Genomic DNA, 17,004 nt, shown 5'->3' on the forward strand with positions numbered 1-17,004 from the left:
GCCAAAGAAGCTGGACTTCAGCTGTTCACTACAACGTTTTCTTTACAGTCCACACTCATGAATTGTCATCCTGTTATTCTATTAATAAAAATACAGGAAGGATGTTTACATGTTTATCCTTATATCTTTATCTTTTCTGTAGCCTGATGTAGGAACTACGTTAAATGTCTCTTTACATGGCCAATGACACTCACTATAATTCCTTATGCACGAAGGGTGAAAATAAACAATAAATTCCCAGTACTATGGAACATCGAGGAAGGAGCTATAAGAGGAATTAAAATACCTGGAAGGTCCTTATAATGTAAAATAATGCTTACTGACAATAGCTACTCTAAGTCAGTCTTGACTTATATGATCCATAGCTGCTCTAAATACCCACAGTCATCATTAGCTTCACTTCTTCTTGGCCCTATTAGCAGAGAGGAAAAAAATCAAATGAAGTGGGTGGGGGATGGCAAGGGGAAGTAGAAAGGATTAAGCTCTGTTTCAATTGGTAGCTGTCAAATGTCAAGCAATTTTTAAAAATGTGGATTCTATAAAAATTCACCAAAATCACAAGCTAAAAAAGAAATGCCTATTTTTTTAACCATAGATATCTCCTCTTAAGCAAATTTACATAATAGAAAACATTTTGTATATACATAACATGCTATAAAAAAAAACCTGTGTACTCTCTGACCCACAATACCATACTGCTTTATCTAAGAACTCCTTTCCCTGGCTGTTTTTGGCGGGAAAGAAAGGAACTCAGTGCATCCACATTTCAAAACGTGCTGTAAGCCATTACAGCTTGTGTTTATTTTTTATTTTGATACAGAAACTATCAATATTAGTACTTGGAACACACTGTTACTATCCCAAACATTATTATTTCATCCGAATCTTATGGCATCAAATATTTATTTCTGGAACTGCATCTTTATTTTTATAGTCTAGTCAAGGGAAAACAAGGCTCAATATACTAATTTCTAATTCATAAACCACTGTGCAAGAATGTATCCACTGAGGATGTGTGAAAGGAGAGTGGTTGCTCATTTTTAACTTCTAAAAACAGGATAGATTATTCATTAATCAAAAATAACAGGTAATTTCCCCAAAGTTTCTACTCCTTCATTATTTAACTTAATGAAATGATGGGATTATACTGTAATGTACAATGAGAATAACCCTCATCAAGGTTAAGAGAAAAACACCTGTTTGTATCATAAGCAAAATTAATACAGCATTACTAAATGAATATGCACTTGTGTAAGCTTTCAAATGTTTAACAGGTGACATTTAATAGTAAGAAAACGAAATGCTTAAATAGAAAGGAGCAGAAACACCTGGGCAGGTCTGCAAGTGTGGTCGCCTACTTAGCATGCAATTGCATTTTCAACATAATTAGTTTAAATGAGCTTCTAAATTTGGGTGATGTATTGCACATGTAATTAAGATTTAATTAAAAATGTTCTATAATAAATTGTTTTCCATTTCTGACAAATCACATTAGAGAGGTGGATTTTGATTTGGAAATAGTTTTTAAAATGTGTTAATCATCTGTGCTGAAAATATGAGAAAGAAAAAAAGGAGCTCTGTTGAAAGTTACTTAGGATTTAAAAAAAATTTAAATAAAAGGAGGTAAAGGGGAAAGTTTCCCTTCATATTATTGTGAAGTTTAGCTGAACAGGATGATGAAACTCACTCACTTTGATAAATAGAAGCATTCTGAACATGATGATACACAAAATGGATTTCCTTTTTATTTGTGTAAAGTATATGGTAGATACTTTCACACTCTTATTACGGAAACTACTCCATAGTAAGTACTGCCTGCTGGTAAAGTATGTGCAACGATGCTTGGCACTCACCTGCTAAATCCTGCAACAGAGATGAAGCCCCTATTGCCAGTCCAAGATAAATTAAGCCACTGAACGAGGGTGCAGCGAGCCTGCAGAAATTCCAGAGAGGTGTCATTCAGTTTTGCCCAGTACGGTTGCAGATTGAGGTGGATGTATTGGAGAGGATCACAGCAATGCTGGTTCAGTAGTTTGCAAGTCTGTGCTAATCGACACAAGTCTGGTAGCGTAAGATGATTCAGAATCAGTTGAATGAGCTACATCAAACAGATTGAAAGACAATATCACTTAAGTGTATTATATGGTCTAATAAAGAACAAAAGTATCATGTATTTTATAACAATATTTTTACATACTAAATCACAATTCCCCATAATTATCCAAATCAGAAGAAACCGCATTTACATAAGATAATATATATTACATTTCAAACTGTTTAAAGCATATTGGCTCATATTGACCCATTTTTTTATAGTACAAACATATATTTTGGTAATCTAATACAGTTTTTCATAGACTCAACAACAACTGCACATCTACTACACCTCCAACATGGTGATAGATGAGAGTTCCCATTTTCAGAGTTTTGCAGAGTCCAGGGGGGACCTGGTAAGCACAATGACATGTTTTAATAGCTTTGAAAGAGAAGAACAGAGGCTGCTCCGGAAGATACCAGCCTAACTGCAAAGGGAGAGTATACTTGTACCAGGAAGGCTCAGCTTTAAAGGGTGAGAGCCAAACTAAGTGAAAGACTTGTTAGTGGTTAAGGACTGGGTTACAAAGAGCCTCACAGAGGAGCGTGAATTTATTCCGAAGGCAATAAATCCCCTGAAGGGATTTAAACTGCAGAATGACACGGTCAGATTTGTGTTTGGAAAGCTCATCACAGGGGATACCACTGGAGGCAGGGAGGCAGAAAGAGAACCAGTCAAGGAGCTGTTACAGAATTCCCGGAGGAAAGAGAAAACAGGGGCCTGCTGGCAGTGATGATGGAACAGCAGACAGATACAAAAAGTAGTAAGAGGAGGAATCTAAATTATTTTTAGCTCTAATTAAAATAGTTTCCTTGAACTAGTCCAAGATTTGGTGTTTGTTTGTTTGTTTTTGATGGTGAACAGGTTGGGGCTTCTAAACTAACTTTTCTAGAACTACTGCTAAAAATAGCCTATTCTGGACCAAGAAACAAAGGAAAAAAAGATCAAATGTTTGCTAAATGTTAAAAATCTTCAGATGAAAGAGAATACTGCATTTCTTGCTTAATGCAGTGTATTTGTCTAGCTACTCTTTTTGTTTTGCAAATATGCCCTTTAACCTAAATGATGCTCTTCAGTTTTTTTGACCATGTAAGCCCAATATTAATTTCAGGACATAATTACACTGTTTTAGCCAAAAAAATTACAAAATAGTGACGTGATATTTAAAATAAGCTTAAAAGGTACATAAAATATGAGCATTGCTCACTAATACATAGATTGTGTTCAGTAAGGCTGGGGTGTTTTTGCTCTTAAGACTGAACTGGACTTTAAAAAATATTAAAGATACGTGTTATAATAGGAAAATAAAAGGAAATTAAAAATTAGTCTAAAATCTCATCACTTCGATGACATGTAAACTGCTAAAATGTAAAGTATTATACAAACAACAAAAGAAAATGGGCAAAAACATTAGAAAACCCAAACACTGAAGAAAGGTAGAAAACGAAAAGTTTCTATCCTCAAATCTAATGAACCCTCTCTCCATTGATAAGCATTTACCATTTTTCTGATCTCTTCCAATAAATACTTATGAAATCCCATTTTGGATTTGCACTAAAAGAATGATACTATATACACTGTTCTATACCTTGCTTTTCTCATTTAATGATGCATCCATCTTGTAGTTACCTCTTTATCTGCACAGAGAAATCCAGCCCATTCCTTCTTATAGATGTGGTATATATACAATTCAACTGATTTCTTACTGATGTAGATCCTGGTTTTTTCTTCCCTGTCTCAAATAATACTGCAATATCACGTATGTACACGTACATATATCTTCACAAATGATGTAAATATACCTTAGTATAAATTACATGCTTTTAAGTTTTGACATAAACACAAAATTGCCCTTCAGTGTTTGCATCAATTTACTACAAAGAGTGTAAAAAAGTACCCCCTTAGGGGTACCTACATGGCTCAGTTGGTTGAGTGACCGACTCTTGGCTTTAGCTCAGGTCATGATCTCATGGGTCTTGGGATGTAGCCATGCATCAGGCTCCCTGCTCAGTGGGGAGTCTGCTTGAGATTCTCTCCCTCTGCCTCTCCCTGAGCCCTCTCTCTTAAAAATAAATAAATCTTTTTTTTTTTTTAAAGGATCCATTCTCTTGTCACCTAGACAGCATTGGTATCAACAAATTTCCTCATTCTGAGAGCAGAAAAAGAAACAAAAAAACAGTATAGCACTGTTTTGTTTTTGTTTTTGTTTTTGTTTTGTTTTGTTTTGCTGTTCTTTTTTTTAACTATAGAAATATAACCCTTTGCCAAGGGAGTTGCCAATGTTTCTTTCTTTTATGCTGATCTGTTTCTGGACTCCATTCTGTTGCATTTGTTTATCCATTATTTCTCTCGTATCAATAGAACTCTGAGTCAAATGAGTTTTGTTCTAATTTTCATAGACTTTACACATTGAAATGCACTGGAATGTTTGGTTGCAAATGAGAATCTATCTTCATTGTTGACCCACAAATATCAGTCCCACAGCTTCAGAATACACTTTATTATCTGGTGGGACTAGTGCTCCCTCCATCGCTTTTCCAGAATTTTCCTGAGTATTTTCATGTTTTTTCAGGTAAACTTTCAAATTAAAAAACAATTAAAAATTCTGTATTTTAATTAGGACTTCATTGAATACAAAGATTAGGGAAAACTGACACCTTTACTTTATTGTGTCTTCTTACACAAGGGCATGGTATGATTTATCATTTAATGATCTCTTATGTTCCTAGAGTTCCTAACACTATTGGTTTTTATCTATTAACTTTGTAACCTGCCAACTTACTTATTGTTCCTAATAGTTTTAGTCTATTCTCCTAAGAATTCTAGTACATAGTCATATTGCCTGCAAACGATGTTGATCTTATAGCCTCCTTTCCAAAAATTATTCCTTTTCCTTCTCATATTTTCAGCACTGGCTAATGCTTCTAGAACAATGATAAGTAACATTACTGTCTTGTTCCTACTTTAATTTAAATGTGAGCCACAAATGTGATGTATGTATGTAAAGAGATTTTTTAAAAAGTCAAAAGGCTATAGTTAATAATACTGTACTGTAAACTTGAAAGTTGCTGGGTGTAGATCTTAAGCATTTTCAACACAAGCAAAAAAAAAAAAGAATTAGTGATATGAGGTAATGTATGTATTACTTATCTCAATCTTGGTAATCATTCTACAATGTGCGTGTATGTGTGTGTATATATATATATGAAATCGTGTTGTACATTTTAAATATAATACAATTATATGTGTCAATTATTCCTTAATGAAGTTAAAAATACAGACAAAAGAATAGTGATATTAATTCAATAGAGTTTAATATATTAAAAATGATCATTTCAACATGTAATAATATAAAACTCCTGTGATATTTTATTCTTTTCTTTGTATGAAGTCTTTGAAATCCTGTATTTTATATTTTCAGCACATCTCAATTCAGACTAGCCATATTTCAAGTGCTCAATAGTACATGTGGCTACTGGCTACCACATTGGACAATGCTTTTCTAGTGTTGGATAATTAGATATGATATTAGCTTTTTGTTAATAATATCTGGTAGTAGACAATTACTATTGAATGGCTTAACTAGGTATTTTTTTAAACATAGATGGATAACAAATTTGGATATCTATCCAGCTGTCATTTGTCAACCAATTTAATGTATCTGCTATGATGAGATAGGATTTTTCTCCTTTTGACCTAGTACTATGGTATTATAATTCTCTAATACCAAAAACAACTCTCTAATACCAAAACACCCTTGAATTCCAGGAATACATCCTGAATGATTCTGTTGTATTATCTTTTAAAATAATTCTATTTATTGTATTTGTTTGCAGAATTAAAATTGGTCCTGTAGTCTTTTTTTGTGCCACAATATTATGCTGGCTTTATAAAAAAGCTGAAAACTTTCCTTCTCTTTATACCATGAAAGAGTCTGAATAATACAAGATTTATCTGTTTCTTAAATGTTTGAAAGAACCTATGAGAGGCATCCAGGCTTGGCAACAGTAGGACCTTAACTATCTGTAGAATGAATTAAAATCCTTTTGTTTTAACTTCAATATTAAAAGTTATATCAGGAGAATTTTTAAGTATTTAGTGCAAAAAGCATTAAAAATTAAATATATCCCTGTATCAGAGGACCAATAATTCACTTTTTCCAGATGATTTGCAATTTAAATAACACCCAGCAACTTCTGGCATTGTTCCAAACAAAAGTCACCAATGTTAAAAGATGTGTATTTTGTGTGAAAACATTCTATAATACTTAATATTACATTTTAATTAAATATTAAAATAGGAAAGGAATAACGAAAAGTCACTGAGACCATGACATTGATGTGTGAAAAAACACTTCGGGATTTTGATTAAACAAGAGATAACTGGTTTCAGGCCTACAAGACAATATCCATTAATCATTACATATCTAGTATCTAGTATCTATCACAATGTGTTTTTACATGGGGGCATCCTAGCATGAAGAATCATTTGATACTACAATGAATATAGGACTCCCAAAACATAATTGATCTATCTACCCTCAAAACCCACTCTACCAATAATCCAATTATTTTCAACTATGGAAACACTGTGTCACTTGACATATTTAAATATGGGGTGGGTTTTTTTTTTTTCACTTTAAATAATTTGGATTATCTTAAAGGAATTTGGGTAACTTTTTTTTTTTTTAAGTTTCTCCTTTGAGTCACTGAGAGATCATTCAGTGTCCTGCAGCATTAACTGATATGGTGTTCTGCTTTTGTCAGAGCCAGTTAAAGTCCTCAGGACTACAGATTCTTTCTCCAGGTTTCTTCCATATTCCTTTGTTATACTGATCAAACCCCTGACCTGTACTGGAAGGTTTCCCTCTCTACTGCCTCCTTCCCTTTGGCATAGAAACATGCTGAAATCTCTCCCAACTTGCATCACAAACAAAAACCTTACTACCCTGCTGCTTCCTCCACCATTCTTTTCTTCTTTCAGAAGGGAAGTTAGCACAGATAATTCCTATAATTCACTCTCCCTCATTTTGATATACCTTTTTTGAGTGCCACCACAAAGGGGTGAAGTGTTAGTCAAGATGACAAGGATAACTCATTACTGGTGAACAGTCTTCTCCATGGTACAGCCCATAGAGTATATTAGCAAAAATATTTTTTCTGCTTATACTCAGAATAAACTTTCTTTCACCTTCCTTCATGCCTTAACCGAATTTGGTAAGATTTTCTCATCCCTTACCTTATGTTCATGGCTCCACTAAACTAATAATCATAAAGGATTATCAAAGACTCCCAAAAACCAAAACCTGTGGGCACTTGTAATTTAGCTCTCTGCAGCAACAGGGTGGACTATGTCCTTTTTATGTTTTCTATGTCTCTTTTCTTCCTATTGCTTTGCTTTTAAGACTCTCTCATCTTTATTCCAAGCGCCTTTTCTGATGGGTCTTCCTCTATGGGACTATACGTTAGTATTCTCAGAATTCTGCTCTTGACCCTTTATTCATACTCTACAGTCTTTCACCAGTTAATTTTATCTACCATGGTGCCCCTCCCCTCTTTCAAGTAGACTCCCTCAAATATAAACTCAGATCTTCCTCCTGCATTTCAAACTGAAATACTAACTGCCTACTGCCCTCAACCAGTTGAGATGCTTTGATGAGTCACAGGCACCTCAAAGTCAGTATATCCTTCTCACCTTCACTCACTGTTTTATGATTAATGGCATGTCTCTCCACCTAGTCATTTTAACCAGAAACCTGAAAGTCTCTCTGATGTTCTGCTTCATCTAGATATGAACATTTACTAGTTACTTTCAATTTCTACCTTCTGATCTGTGGAATATTTCTCCTATCCATCTCCTTTCCAAATCTTCCAATATCCAGGCTTCAACATCTCTTCCCTCAATTACAGCAGTGGTTTCGTGACTGGTGTCCCTGCCTCCCACCCTGATCTCCTCTTGGTCTACTCTTCATTTACCAGCAGAGTAAACTAAGCCAGAAGCCTCATTTTTGTGTTATTCTCATTTTTAAAACAAATAAAATAAAACCTTTGATGTTTCCCTACTGACTGCAGAAAAGGTGTACAGTCTTTTTTTTTATACCATGACACATATAAAAGACAAAATTTACATGAAGGCCAAACACCTGGACAATTTTTCTAATTGTGAGCCAAGACATGTGCAAAAAATGACTACATATTATGGGTAATTCCTGGAATGTTAGCTATGCCATAACTTTCTCTCCCACTCAAAAAAGCATTATAAAAACTACAAGAGAACACAAGATAGTGAGTGTGAAACTATAATCTTGGATCTGCTCCAATTTTTTCCCAAAAGTTATTTATATAAGGTCTCAATTACTAGGACACTCCCACCCCCGATTAATTTTGCTGTGTCCTGAAGACACAGAATACCCTGAGGAACACTGGCTGAAGGGATAAAATGCAAATCTCTCAGTAAAACCCACAAGCCCTCTCTGATCCAGGCTGTGCACTGTCAATGGTAGGATGTCTCAATCACTGTCATCTACATGAATGGTGTTCTGTGGAGTCAGGCATCAAGGCAGCTCTGAGCCTCTATCCAATTTCATCTCTTACAGTCTCTGTTCTCCAATCCTCTTCTGGTCAGGGCACCATCCCCCTCCACAGTTGAAAGTTCATGTATAACTTTTGATTCCCCCAAAAGTCAACTACAAATAGCCCACTGTTGACTTGAAGCCATACAACACAAATAGTTGAGTAACAGAGTTGTGTATTATATTTATTATATACCATATTATTACAATGACATTAATCTAGAGAAGAGAAAAATGTTAAACTCCTAAGGAAAATGCATTTACAGTACTATACTATCAAAAAAAAAAAAAAAAAACCACGTATAAGTGACCCACACAATTCAAACCTGTGTTGTTCAAAGGTTAACTGTATATAATACATTAGATAATGTACCCTTTACCAGTGCTTGTATTTCTCTGATACCTACCAAAATAAACATTAATATCTGAACATTTAAAACGTACAGTGGTATGTCCAGTACTGCTGCTGATTACCTTTGGCTTACCTCATAAGGCAGTTTATCAAAATATCCATTATTTGGCCCTTCCCTGAGGGCAGTACTGCTAAACTTTTGGCTAAGACTGTCCATGCCACAACCATCCTTTTCTTCATAGTCATCATCTTCTAGATCATTCATGTCAATAAGTGAAGTCTGGAGAGAAAGCACTGGCTTGTCCTTCGTACCATGTAACACGACTGCATCTAATTCAGTGTAATAATCCAGAAGAGAACTATTTACTTCCAGCCGTATGAGGTTTGTGGGAAAATTTATCTGCTTAATACAAGGTTTAAATTGGCGAGCCTGGGAAGCATTCACCTTCGTCGGTGTCTCTGACCAAAGAATCTCCCATCTGCCAAAGAAAGAAACTTACCTATAATACACTTTGGAATGAGATTTACTGTCATCTTAAGGATATGGCCCCATGCCCAATATGTTACAGTGCGACGCACAAAGGTATTAAATAAGATGAACAGAATCAAACACAAGTACTGTTTTTAGTACATTAAAAAAATAATTAATTAAATGTCATAGACCTTGAAAGAATGTGGACTACTTAAACTATTTTTATAATTTCCTAGAAAGTTCCTTTTGGCAAATTTCACACTGGTCAGCTAGAAAGTGGCATAACTAGAGCTACACGAAGAACATCATTCAGAAAAAAAAAGAAACTCAAAGTCAAAACAAGACATATAGAATGAATAAAGCTCTGCTGTGTGCATATATCCTAACCCAACTAGACCGAGCACTTTGTCGCACCAGAGTCTCCTTTTCCAGCTTTTCCACTTCTGTTATCAGTGTCATACAAACTGAAAACGTTTGCTATCTCTGATTTTCTTTTATCCAGTCATTAAGTTTTGTCAAATTTTTCGTGAAGCTGTTGCTTTTATATGTTCTTCCTCTAAATTCCCATTTTTTCTCTTTTAGTCATCTGTGTGTGTTCTGTTATCTAGCAAGTACCTAACACATATCAGGTAAATAACATTTTCTCCTACTTCTCCAAACTGACCCTTACTTTCTAGTCAGATTAATCATTATCTTCCAGATAATAAATTTATTTCCACCTTTGTGTTTTTGCTCATGCTGTCTCCCCACAATGAAATGCCCAATATGCAATTATCTGCCCATCTATTATTCTTCATGGCCCAACTCACATTCCATCTCTTCATATAAGTCTCCTTATAAAACTACTTTCCAAAATTATTTAAAGATTCTTCGTAACATAGCATTGTTAGATATACAATATTCATATATATGTGTTATAAGTAACTATTTCTCTAATATTGTTTCCAGATATATCAGAGAAAATTAGAAACACAAAAAAATACTTCAATAAACATCTTTCCATTACTGATTACTTTAGTTAGCAGAATTTTTTTAATACAGATTTTATGTCAAAGACTAAGTGTTTCTAAGTCCTCAATACAAACTGCTTTCAAAGTTTATGCCAATAGCATATAAGAATGACTACTGAGGGGTGACGGGGTGGCACAGTCATTTGAGCCCACAACTCTTCATTTCAGCTGGGGTCATGATATCCAGGTACTAAGATTGAGCCCTGCTTTGGCTCTGTGCTCAGCTTGAGATTCTCCCTCCCTCTCCATCTTCCCCCTCCCCTTTCATACAGGCTCTCTCTCTCTCCCAAATAATAAATAAATCTTTTTTTTTTTTAAAGAATGACTACTGAAAGCATTATTTATCTTTGAAAATAATACGTAATTTCATGATAAGTCTATCGCCATGGTACATAATTTATATGTGATTATTAGTAACACTTAAAATGTTTCCATAAATTTACTAATCATATGAGTTTTTTTTTCTAATACATTGCCAGTTCGTTTCCTTGGCCTGACTTATTAAGATTTAAGTAAACACTGATTACAGCAAGGCATTTAAGAAACTGAAATAGATAGAAGAGTGTGAATCAAAACTGTAGAAGTCATCAACATGCACATACCCTAACGGTCTTTAGGCCAAGATGGCAGCAAGAAGGGCATACAGCACCATCCTGGAGAATGCAAAAGGAAAATATAGTAATTTCTACCTTTAGGAATAAAAGCATATAGCAGAAGCTCATGGGAATATAAGGATATCACTAATCCTTATAGTAGGAACTTTTGGAATCACTAGAATCTTTATAACCACCTCGTATCTGCTACTGTTGCTGATTCTCTCCTGACAATGAGGAATAAAACCCATCAGACAAAAAGAAGGCTAGACCTAGATACCCCATGAGCTTAACTGCAAAAATCTTGAGGGTTTCTAACAATAGAATTGATTTGAACACTCTTATGTAAATCTATGCAGTTAAATAGAGCTACCCATACAGGTACAAGGAACTGAGGTATGAATCATTTAAAACCATGTTGGTAAGGGAAAATGCATTCCTAATTTCAGACAGTATATTTCCAAAAATCATGAGGTAAATGGTTTCACTATTTGTAAATAGTAAACTATTACTACTTGTTGCCACAGTAAAATGACATTAGAGAATGTTAGAGGAATGTCCTGTGTCTAGGAAATAAGGACCAAATGGGACCCTGTGAAATAATTGCCCATACTGGTTTACAACACACATGCTCTAAACCAGTCTATTTTATTACTTAGCTTCAGTGGGAAGTTTTTATGAGGCTTAACAGAAACACTGAAAATGTGACATAGAAATCACCTTTGCCAGGTCCTTTGCAATAAATAAATACACAACTAATGTGTTCTTCATGTTTATTTTGAACTGTATTATCATGTAAATTACATTATAAATTTACAAATGTAAGCTTAAAGAAAAGCACTGACTAGAGCAGAAATATTCTATTTTAATAAGGTTAATTATAATACGGTAATTAATCTACTAAAGTCCTCACTACCTACCTTGCAAAATGCACAAGTTAGATGATGCTTTAAATTGACTTCTTTAACCTTTCTAGTTTATTTAAACATACCAGGATTAATGCTATCATAACAACATTTTTGTGTCTTCTATGTAGCATGAATATTATATACTTACTTATACATATATCTGAAGTTGTAAATATGACAGCATACATAAAGAACAATATCAACATCATCAGTTTTTAGAAATATTTTAAAATATATCTAAATAGAAAAGCTGTCATGTATCTGAATTATTTATATTTTATTTTTTCTTGATAACCTGAAAAGTAACAAAAATTATAAAAAGAGAAAAAATTATTTTATAGGTCTGTGGCCTTCTGAATTAAACTAACATTAACTATAAGACCAATACAAATTGATCCTGAGGTGTCTACAGTAAAATGAATTATTTAAAATTTCCTAATAAAACTAGAATATATTATTTCAAAGTCAGAACGAGAAAGATACCTATTTTATTCCATAAGAGAATATGCCCATATTATTTTATTCTAGAAAACTAAAGCCAGAATCTTAAAATCTAGTCACTGAAAACAAGCAAGCAAATACAAATGTACATGTGCACACCTGTGGGTGTACACACACACACACTTTTCTGTGAGATGGCCCCAAGTCTCTTAATCCTCTAAACCCAGGGCAGTGTTAATGAAATTAAACTGCTTTAAGTCATGCTACTAAACTGTTTACTATATGTGCTCACACACACTCTCTACATGTATGTGGGACAAATCTGACAAACTCCAAAGTCCTGTGTATTTTAAATCTACAGTATCACATATGTAAAATTCAGTTTGGAATTTCAAAAAAAAAAAATCCTTTCTTTTTAAAGATTGTATTTACTTATTTGACAGAGAGAGAGCGAGAGAGCACAGCAAGGGGAGTGGCAGAGGAAGCAGGAAAAGCAGGCTCCCTGCTGATCAGGGAGCCCAAAGCAGGGATCATAGGATCCTGGGGCCATGACCTGAGCTAAAGACAGACACCTAATAAAAAACTAAGCCACCCATGTGCCTGTGACCTCCCACCACTTAATTCTGGGATGGTAACCAACAGCATTCTCTCCATCAGCCCACTTACTTCTCTGTTGGTTGCACTGAATGCCTACTATGTGTCCAGTTCTTAGAAACAAAGAAACAAATGTGATGTTGATCTATTGCTTCCCCATTGAGAGAGTTTCTCTAGGGCTCCCCAGAAGCAACTGGTAAATAGAGAAAGAGAGACATTCACCAATGGAAACCAGAGAAAGCAAGTTTTCCAGAGCATTTAGGTTGGAAGCCAGGCCCATGGATGCAAAAAACTTCTCTATAACCAAGATGTCGCCTGGTTAGTAAGCGTATCTAGTAGCCAGCACAAAGAAGGTTCTCTTGCCAACACTGTTCATTTCATCAGCTGGAAGTAAAGAGACAGAAGAGGAACACCAACAGAAACAAAAGAAAAGTATTTCCATAGTACACCTACTCACTCCCTGCCTCGCAGCCCATCTCTAATTGGAACTGACTAGCATCTGCTTTAACAAAATTATGCTTCTTGGCCTACAAAGTCAGGACTAGACCATGACCAATTTGTGAAATTGTTGCTTAAGCAACTTCCTTTGGCAGCAAATTCCCTCTGTGACAGCCACTTTTTCTCTCCCCGCTTTCTCTGACTTCAGTATTATATAATTAAGTGCTTTCACACTCAAAAATCCATACCACTAAGTTTTATCCCCAAATAACTTTATTCCAATCAGTTCCTTTAATATGACCTCATTTTATTATTTTCTTTCTCCTCTTTTCCTGTCTCCTTCCAATGTGTAACCCTGTGCTAGCCTAACTTCTGACTCTTACACAAGCATACATTAAGATCTTATCCTCAGGACCAGGACATGTATACTATCTGTTTTCTTTTCTCTTAATCGGGCACTAGGCAAGAAGTCAGGAGACTGTGAGATCTTATAGAACTACCTGTAACTTGTCTGCTTCACTTACTGAACAAAAAAATGCAACCAGACAAAATAGGGAAAGATTGCTTTTAAATTTTGAATACTCTGGGACTACGAGTCCATTTCCTGCAAACAAATTCCTGAGCCACTCCAACACACTCTCTCGTTTGCTAACTCTTAAGGTGGGCATAAAACCATGTGCTCAATTAAAATCACAGGCAGTACAGTCCAATGGTTCCCAAACAACTGCGTGTGGCAGAGTGTTCCACGACTAAATGTGAAAAATAAGGAACGTATTGGTATACATGAAAATATGCACATGTATACATGTAAAATTGCCAACCATTCTTTAAGATCTGATCTAGCCAATTTCCCACTATAAACTGAGGTTTCTTTTATGAAGTGATGGTGACGATAAATTATGTTAGTATTTCATTTGTTTGTCTTTTTATGTGTACTCGTTTAGCAATGTAAATAATCTGACAACCTATATCAGTTCTCTAATTTTTATTATTATTATTATGTTAGTTTATGATAGCCAACTTTTTCTACTGTACTCCACTTAGACCTCCTGGTCAGTTCTGTGGGCCCACCCTCCACATCTCCTTGCTTTGCTGCTAAGGGCTTCCACCTACAGCCTTCTTCAGAGAACTACTTGGGCTCCTAGAGCCTCTTCATCCAGAGGGTGGCATGTTCCTGGAAGATCCTCATTCCCATTCTCCTTCCCACTTCCCCAGCCCACAGTCCAAAACAGACGGGTACAGAAGTATAAGAGTCCAGCTCCCTGGCAACCTTTCCTCCAGGCTGGCTGGGACTTCTTCCTTTCCCTACAGCACTCACCCCACTCTCTTACTGGTTCCAGGAGCCTTTTCATGGCAAATCACTTGTGAAACAACAACCTTCTCAAGGTCTGTTTCTGGGATACTGGTTCCAAAACCCCTGGGATTCTCAAAGTCTAGAAACCAGTCATCTAAATCTTAAGAATGGCACTTCCATGTTTGTGGCCCTCCTCTAGCTTGTTCTCTACATTTAAACCTTTCTCACTTCTTTAAACACCAAGACCCCACCTCATGATTTCACTTTTTTGCACGTGCTCTTCTCCCTCCACCTTTCCCACCCAAACTAAAGCTTCACTCAACTTTCAGATCTCAGTTAAGTCACTTCCTCAGGGAAGGCTTGTCTGAGGCCCACAGATTAGGTTTTCCCTCCACCAGCACACTTTCCCTGTGATCTCCCAGTCTTCTTCCAGGCTGGCCTATAAAGCTCAAAGAACAAGAGCCATGTTTGTCTGGTTCTTTGTTCCATTCCCAGCAGTGAACTGACAGAGAAGGTGTTTGGTGTTTCTGACTGCTTAAAGAAATTCACCAAATATTAACAGTTACTGAATCTGAGAAGAATTGTGGGGGCTTTTTGTGTGTATTTTCTTTCTTGATCTTTTATAACAAGCTTTTTTAAACAATGAAATATCTATTGATCTCATAATCAGTAAAATTTAAAAGTCTCTTTTCTTATCCTGCAATAATATATATTAGATTCTTTTTCTCTTAAAATTTGATGGTATTTTCCATGGAATATAGCTAAAAATCAGTTAAGCAAATTAGATATACATCTGTAAATAAAGTTGTCGCTTTAATTAAACCATATACTACAACTCTCAGCTAGGAATCCAAGAGCATGATTTATACTTAAAATCAGTTATACAGACATTAGGGTTTAGATTAAAGATATTACATGTTTCATAGATCTCATTCCCAAATTTGACTAGCTTTTTAAGGGAAAAAGTGTGTAAATTTGTCATTAGAAGACAAAGAATGACAGAATCTAATAAAACAATTTTCTCGTAAGAAAGGATCCTGCCCAAAGCACCTTTTCTCTCAGAAAAAAACAAACAAAACAAAAAACAAAAAAACACCAAAAATCTGTATATTAAAGGATGCTAGTTTTCTGTTTTTTTAAAAAATAGATTCATTAATACTATTATTCACGATAAATTATCAAGGACATTCTGAAAAGAACGAGTAAAGATTATTCCAGCAGTTTCCAGCTTGAGCTGAGCTGTACTCTGCAAATGTTTCCTGACCCTGGGGAGTTATACTCCCTTAATGTTGAAGGCACAAAGGACTTAAAGGAAGCAGTGTATCAGGTGGTAACTGATCCTGTCCCCACTCCTCTTCCAGTGGCAGCTGGGGACTCACAGTTTAACATGTGCCCACCAACAGCTCTGGGGTTAGAATAAGCTCAAAAGCACAGGGCTTTTTGTCTATTTTGTTCATTGTTCACTGATGTATCTCCAATACCCAAATCAATGCTTAGCACATGGTGGACACACATGTATTTTAATGAATGAATGAATTAGTAAAGTGATAGATCTAAAAACTGATATCAACAAATAAAAAAATGAGCAAATAACATGATCAGATAGTTCAAGGAGAAGGAAACATAAATGGCTCTTAAACATGAAAGCATATTCAACCTTAGAGATAACAATAGTCTTTTAACTTAAGGTTTACATGAGATAACATTTTCACCTATCAAAATGACAAAAATATTAAAATTTATCAACATATTCTGTAGGTGAGGCTTGGACAAAACATGTATGCATAAAAAATGCTAGCAGGAATATAAATAAGCAGAGCTTCTTTGAAGAGAAATTTGGCACTATATATCAAAATTACAAATACATAGACCCCTTGGCCCAGCAATTCTTTTGGGAACCCAACCCACACACGTGTGAACTGATTCATGACAAATAAGGTTATTCATTGCATTAATGTTCATAGTAGCAAAAGTATGGGAAAACTAAGTACCCATCAAAAGGAAACTGGTTAATAAGTTGGGATACATATACACTGTGCATTACTTGCAACCACAGAAAAGAATGAGGGACCTCTCTTTGCACTTACATAGAAAGATACAGTATACTCTACTAAATGAAACAAGATATAGAATGACATGAATAGTATGCTTATTTTTGCATATAAAGAAAATAAAAATATATTTGTATTTGCTTGTACCTGCATAAAGAAACTGTAAAAAAAATAAGTGGATAAAA

The 17,004-nt window shown here is 35.1% G+C and overlaps 1 protein-coding gene across 3 annotated transcripts in view; it reads right to left on the reverse strand.

The window, feature by feature from the left end:
* FBXL4 (F-box and leucine rich repeat protein 4) overlaps window positions 1-17,004 on the reverse strand; it is a 78,358-nt gene that overhangs the window by 43,004 nt on the left and 18,350 nt on the right. For all 3 annotated transcript variants that reach the window (XM_038554779.1, XM_038554780.1, XM_038554782.1), the window contains 2 exons: window positions 9,152-9,497; window positions 1,854-2,098 (listed from right to left, as the gene is read on the reverse strand). In XM_038554779.1, coding sequence (XP_038410707.1) covers window positions 1,854-2,098; window positions 9,152-9,497 — 591 coding nt within the window. The remainder of the gene's footprint in view (window positions 1-1,853; window positions 2,099-9,151; window positions 9,498-17,004) is intronic.

The sequence above is a fragment of the Canis lupus genome, chromosome 12 (assembly GCF_011100685.1).
Source record: "Canis lupus familiaris isolate Mischka breed German Shepherd chromosome 12, alternate assembly UU_Cfam_GSD_1.0, whole genome shotgun sequence".
NCBI classification, from domain to species: domain Eukaryota; kingdom Metazoa; phylum Chordata; class Mammalia; order Carnivora; family Canidae; genus Canis; species Canis lupus.